Genomic DNA, 7,149 nt, shown 5'->3' with positions numbered 1-7,149 from the left:
CCCTCATTGCCTCCCCCTCCTCTCTATTTATTTCAATGAGGGAAGCCTCCTTCTCCCCTCCCCCATTTCTGAAGAAGGGTCCAGACCTGAAACGTCAGCTTTCCTGCTCCGCCAATGCTGCCTGGCCTGTGTTCATTCAGCTCTACACCTTGTTATCTCAGATTCTCCAGCATCGGCAGTTCCTACTATCTCTGCTTGGTATCAGCTGCTTGTTTTATATACACCATCCAATTTTCCTTTGATCAAATTTTATGCAGGTGAGAGTATACAGCTTAAAACATTTTAGTCATCTAGTCGCTTACATTTCTAGCAATTAGCACTGAAATTGTATAGTTACTTCACAATTGTTAAGTTAATTTTAAATTCTAATTTTTTATGATAAGATAGTGAAGACTTGCAAGAATTATAGGAGGAAGAAGGACATTATAATGAAAAGCTTTACAGATTGGCTGGCCCAGAAGATTTGGTTTGAGACACTGGGGAGGTGAAGATGGATAGAACAGGGTTCGGAGGTGGTGAAGAAGAGTACTGGTCAGGATGTTGTATTTGCAAATCGGGTCTGCAGCTATCCAGCACACTTGTAAAGCATAAATGTGCAGTTTCCCATGATACAGCAGACATGCACCAAATTAACAATTTGCGTGCTATTTAATAAAAACATTGTGGCAATTAAGCTTGTTAACAAACCCATTGACCCAAATAATATGCTGCCTATCCCATAATGGGATGAAAAAGTGAGAAGCAAGGAGTGCACAGCACACTTTCCAAGGATGCACATATCATCCCCAAGTTTGATACTCCTCCTTAGTGGTCACTGTGTCTGGTTTTCCTAAACCCATCCCCTTACTCCTTTCCCGATGGTGCCCAATCTCTTCCCACCTCAATGACCCATGAGTTAACTGGGTCTGGGCACCATTGATGTTCTTTTGGGCTGTTTGCAGTCCTAGCAGTACCCATGACTGAGTTCTGAGTGGAATCTGGATGGCATGATACAGCAGCATTTAGTGGTGGGCAGCCTGTAACTACACTGTCAAGTAAATAGGACTTTTCCCTTACAAAACATGATCACAAAACTGATAACTTAAAAGTCCTGATGAATGCTTGTGAGCTTTTTAAAATTGCTATCAAAACCTCTGCATAGAAGCTGCAGAGGTTGATCAGGTAGATGTAAAATATGTTATGGCCCTATTTTGAACAAGTAATACAACTAGATTAAGATTTGAACTTTTATTTCTTTGAACGTTTGTAACAATGAACAGTTTGGGAATAAAACAATTTGTCTTCAGTTTATCGTTCACAATTACGAAAAGCATTAGAAAGATGACATCTGACTTTAAAGAATATGATTTGATATGTTTTGATAGTATTGTCAAGAATGTCCTTGTCATTGGTTTAAAGGAATTCCCTTGTTTCTGTTTACCATGAGCGCTCCTTTCAATGAGTCCAGTGGTTTAAGTCATTTTGAACTGATGAGGACATGAGATGACAGCACTGCTCAAGTCCAAGAGAAATTAGTAAACCCAAATTCTGACTACACTTCCAACCTAACTAAAATGAGAGAGTTGGCTACAAAGCACACGAAAAGAGAAAACAATGAACCCTAGGGGAGGTTTAAAAAAACCAAATCATTAACTTTGTTAGCAGAGTCTCTCTGAAGTATTAAACGGAAGATTCACGGGACCTTATTAAGTCAAAAAGAGAGTAAATTACATGAATTACATTGCAAACAGCGTTCCTTCTAAGCTAAAAGGCTGCAGAATGGTCAGAGTCCATGCATGGTGATTGACGTACCAAAGTTTTGACTTGTAGTTCCTGAAGTTGCTGCTGACAGATCCTGGAGATGTATGCAGATGAAAACAAGATTAACAGGGGCATTGGTAGTGAGTAATCTGGACAGGTGACAATATCAAAAGCATATTATTATTGTTATCAATATGATAAACAGATACTTTAAGTCAGGATAGAAGTGTATTTGCATTGGTGTAAGAAATAGGGACTGAAATGACTGGAAAATGGATAAGAAATTGCTAACCAAAATTTCTAAAGCACATTTCATGGTCTAGCAAGCTAGGGTTCACTGTAGGAAAGTGTATTGATTATTCTAATCAGCCTCTTGAGCAATTTTATTACACGTCTCTGAACCCAGGCCCAGAAATGAGGACACTACCACTGTACCACGAAAGCTACTTTGACTCTGGAAACTGATTTATCCAATATTGCCATCAGTTGCAGCCATAAAATATAATTAGTGAACACCTTGTACCTGGTTTCCACCGTGACTTACAAATGCAATCAATCTGTTGGTAGTGCCTTTTTGAATAGATGTTATTCATAACATTATCATTACTGCTGAATATGCTTTGACTTTATAGATCTCTGACCCATTCAAAGACTCTTCTGTCCTATTGATCAAGTTCAACATTATATTCCTCTTGGAAGTCACAAATCTGAAAATTCTTTATATCCAATATATGTGGATGTATTGAACTTCTCTTATTGAACTTAGTTCATTTGGTGTTATGTTCTAAAATTGCGTGTGATAAGTTTTGTGTATATAAATATAATTTCCAATGTTTTCATCCCCTGAATTTGTGGCATTTTATTTATTCTTGGCTTGCAGGTTATTTCATTCATGATTTTATAGACATGCTGTGGAACCAAAAATTTCAACATTCCTGGGAACTGCTTTTCCACCATGTTGTGGTAAGTGGTTTAGCAATCATTTGTCACTTTTTTTAACAGGCTCAGTTCTCCTTTGCCTCAGATCTTGTATGACAATCTGTTTCCTACCCTGGTCCTTTTCACAATTGTAACTTGGGTAGTATTGCCCATTCTTAATTAATCCATAATCCAAATCAACAGGCAACTTTGTAACCAATGTGAATTTATCTATAAGCAAAATAACTGATTATCATGTGCTGTTCTGAAATACCTTCATAAAGTAGAGAGACTATATTTCCAAATTTCCTGTTTTTAAAAAAAAAAAGCAGTTCAGGTACCTGGTTTTTTGACTGTGGGACTACTGTTCAGTCAATATGTTAAGGAAGGCAAGATGGAGAAGCTGAAAAATTTAATTTAGTCAACTCTCTGTGGTGGATAAGTTATTGAATTTATATTTAACAAAGGGGAATGACTGAACACTTGAAAATCTTGAACTCCTTGCAGGCAAGACAACATGAATTTCTAAAGAGGAAGTCACGTCTGCTAATCTAGTCAAACTTATTGAGGAAATATGTGGTAGGCAGTAAATTTCTCGAGGAATGTGATAAATATGGAATTACTGCAGGCGTTCACTGTGGTTCAAATAAGGTAAAACTCCTGTTAGAAACAATTTTAAAGTGCTGAAGAATCTTGGGTCTGGCATTTATCTGTGGAGCAAGAAACAGTGTTAGTGTTTCAAAACCAACATGTCTCTTCTGCAGAACTAAAATGGACTGGGAAAACTTTTTTTTAATATATGCTGTTGACAGAAGGGAACAAGTAGAACAGATTGGGACGGTGTTCAGAGCAAAACAAAACAAAAGCAATGCTAATGGCGGTGGAGGAGAAATGGAGAGCGAGAAAAGGTAGTAAATAAAGGTGTGAAAAGGAGACATTAGGTCTGCTTTGCTGATGCTGTCTATTTATTTTTGTTTCAGCTAGTCAATGAAAGACTACTAACACCACACAGTAAATATGGAAATGCATGCCTACTCTAAGAGTAATTTGATTGACATTTTTATAATTTTGTAAAGAATTTACAGGTGATGGAGAAAAGAAGCTTTTTCTGCTGGGTGGGGGGGTGCCTTGGACAAGGGTTTGTATTCTTTAAGTCAGAGCCAGGTCACTGAGGAGAAGTTGGGAAACAGTCACACACAGGATAGAAGGATAGATTTCCCTTCTTCAAAAACAGTCACAATTATTAATTGTGAAGTGCAAATGAGTAGATATTTGCTGAACAAGAGCGTGAAAGGATGTGGGCAAGTGGATGGATCAGCCGTAGATTAGTTAAATGTCAGAACAGACTTGCTGGACTGAAGGGTTTACTCCTTCATGTATGTGTATGTGCTGCAAAAAGCACATTTCCATGTCCATTTTGCACTTCATTGCCTGAAATTTCATAGTGATGGCAGCTCAGTGCAAAGTTGAACAAAGGCCTAATTTCACTGCTTGTTTCTCTGGTGTTCCTACTGTTGCCTTCAATTAACCAGAGTATGAGACTTCAACAAGGAAGTGAACAAGACCTCACTTTCTTTTTTTTTGCACTAGAAAATCAAAGTTTTTGTCTTAAGAAAAGCTAAAGTTGGCTCACAGAAGCTATCTTGGAATGAAAAGAGAAGCTGAACTAATAATATAGCTCCATAAACACTTGAAATTGATTTTGTACCACCTGTGTTGTGAATTTATTGCTAAAGTCACATTATTAAAGAATTTTTTTGAGTATACATGAAATGTTTATTCTTCAAGTTTGCTTGCAAGCTGCTGTGTATCCCTTGTGAAGGTTTTATTAGAGAATGCTGTGTTGTTAGCTTGAAGTTTAACTGGAGCATTTAATTGGCACTTCAAATAATGACTATTTTTCTGACTTGCTTATTGTGACAAGCTACGTCTCTTTTTACTTCGACTCTTTAAGAGCAGAGTGTAAAAATTCTCAAATATTCAGAGAATGCTGCCTTAGATCTCTGGCTGATCATTGATAGAGACATCCGAAGTAATTGGAAATTTGTTTGTTTGAATATTAAATGCATTAAAATGTAGATTGTGTGATAAAAGTAATTGAAGTAAACTGCATTTTTCTTCTCTGATAGCAACAATTAACACAATCATTTGATCTTTCTGTTTGCAAACATCATCTACTTCCATCTGACTTTTCAAGCAATAGAACAATACAAATAACATATGATAGGAATTCACTTTTGGACTTTAATGTAATTGGTTGTACATGAAATATCAAAGCATGCAAAACCTTTTGAACTTGAGATCTTTGATAGAAAGAAGGGTATGGTCTGATGAAACGTCCATTCCCAAAACCCCAAGATGAGCCAACTTTGCAGTTGCTCAGTTTTTGTTGCTGTTTTTGATGACTTCTTTATTTGTGTTCCAATTTTTAGTTGTTTTATTTGCAGAAGTGGGTGAGAAGTGACTGTGTGTCTGAGACATGCTATTGTATGAGCGAGAAAGAAGGTGGCTCACAGGAAAGATGGGTGTTTCAAACAAAAAAAAATGGGTTGTGAACATCATGATGTTTGGTGGTGTATAGTTTTGATTTGAGTTCTGAACACAGAAGCAATTCTCAAATGAAGTATTTGGATTGTGAAATTCCAAAAAATTGAAGTGTTGAAATTATGTCTTTAGCTATCTGTCCCCTCAATTGATGATGTTTGGTTACTAGCTGCAGAACGGCAACATTGGGAAATATGACAGTACTCCATTGGATTGGTGGTTCAGGAGTGCACCAGAGACAGCTTAACACAGGAAGAGGAATCATCGATTCATACCCTTGAAGCTGTTCAGCCATTATTAAATTGTGGCTGATCTATACCACAAAAATACTTACCTTGCCCTTTCCGTTTATATCTCTTGACACCCAAAATTCTCAAGATGAGTTCCAGATTTCCATAATCCTTCTGTATGGGGAAAAATGCTTTCCAGTTTCATTTTTAAAGATCTTCAGCAGACTAAGGTTGCAGAGAGGAGCGGGGTTGATGTTTCTCTTCAGTTTAAAAAGTCTTTGGACTCAACGTTAACTGTGTGTGTGTGTCTCTCTCCACAACTGCTGCCAGACCTCCTAAGTTTCTCTCCAGTGTTCTCTTTCTTTTAACATTTCCAGCATCCACAGTATTTTGCTTTTACAAGAGTACAGAGCACCAGATGAGAGCAGCAATTTCGGGGAACCCTGAGGAGGAAATGGGGACCGTAAGTTATGAAGTGTGTAGAATAACTGAAGGCGGTGCTTTAGGGAAATGATGAGTTGGAAGTGGAACCGTTGGGAATATAAGATTTATAATCACACAGTCAGGCCTTGAGGATTGCGCTGCTGACTGTTGTGAGAATGGCTGTTTAAGTCGGTATCCAAGTAACACTTCAGTGAATTCACAACCCAAAGGGTTGTGAATCTGTGGAATTCCCTGCCTAGTGAAGCGGTTGAAGCTACCTCACTGAATGTTTTTAAGGCAAGGCTAGATAAGTTTTTGAACAGTAAAGGAATTAAGGGTTTGGGTAAGTGGAGCTGAGTCTCAAAAAGATCAGCCATGATCTTATTAAATGGCGGGGCAGGCTTGAGGGGCCAGATGGCCTACTCCTGCTCTTAGTTCTTGTGTTCTTATGAATATTGAGCTAACTTTCTCAAATCGGTGTCAGATGAAATATTCCATTTTTCAACTAATCAAATAGTTGTCTTTCCTGTGTGCTACTGATTTTAATATGTAGCATTACAAAATATTAAATGTATTCAGACATTTTCAAAAACAGCTCCGATTGGAATGTATGCACGCAATATCGCATCAAATGTTGTAGTTATTTGTAGATGTCATTTGCTGGAAAGCTCGGGTACAGAAGGAGCACAGTTGATTTTAAACATTTCCACCAAGATTCCATCTAAACAAAGCTTGGATGGGTGTTTTTGATGATCAGCACACTCCAGGGGTGCAATAAATATCACAAGCATATAGTACGGCAGGTAATTGAAATGGTGTCATCAGTAATTTGTAGAAGTTGCTGCAGCTGAGCCCTGCAGTGTGAGGAATATGGTTTCTAGACAACATCCTGGTCTTTTCGTACAAATTTAAATGGATCGCTTTCAAATGAGCATATCTGTGAAGTTACCGATTCTATTTTTAAAAATGTTAACGTTAAATATTTAGATTTTACAGAATGACACCGCACTGAAGATGGCCATTTGGCCCATCATGCAAGATTTTTGGTAGAGCTATCCAGTTACCTCTACCTGTCTTTTTTTGACCATTTTATTGTTTTTCCCTTCAGGTATTTGTCCAATTTAGTTTTGAATCTACATCCACCATCTTTTCAAGTTGGATATTCTTGAAAATAACGTTTTTTGTTTTTAAGAAAAAATGGAATTTCCACAAGTTGTTTCAGAGATAGTAGGAACTGCAGATGCTGGAGAATCTGAGATAACAAGGTGTAGAGCTGGATGAACACAGCAGGCCC

General features: G+C 37.6%; 1 protein-coding gene across 1 annotated transcript in view; it reads left to right on the top strand.

The window, feature by feature from the left end:
- The window catches only part of tlcd2 (TLC domain containing 2), a 62,757-nt gene that overhangs the window by 15,374 nt on the left and 40,234 nt on the right, over positions 1–7,149 (top strand). Inside the window, exon 4 of the mRNA XM_048612616.1 lies at positions 2,621–2,703. Within this exon, the coding sequence (XP_048468573.1) occupies positions 2,621–2,703 (83 nt within the window). The remainder of the gene's footprint in view (positions 1–2,620; positions 2,704–7,149) is intronic.

The sequence above is a fragment of the Rhincodon typus genome, chromosome 26 (assembly GCF_021869965.1).
Source record: "Rhincodon typus isolate 14 chromosome 26, sRhiTyp1.1, whole genome shotgun sequence".
Taxonomy (NCBI): domain Eukaryota; kingdom Metazoa; phylum Chordata; class Chondrichthyes; order Orectolobiformes; family Rhincodontidae; genus Rhincodon; species Rhincodon typus.
This window is presented reverse-complemented; position numbering and strand designations above follow the sequence as displayed.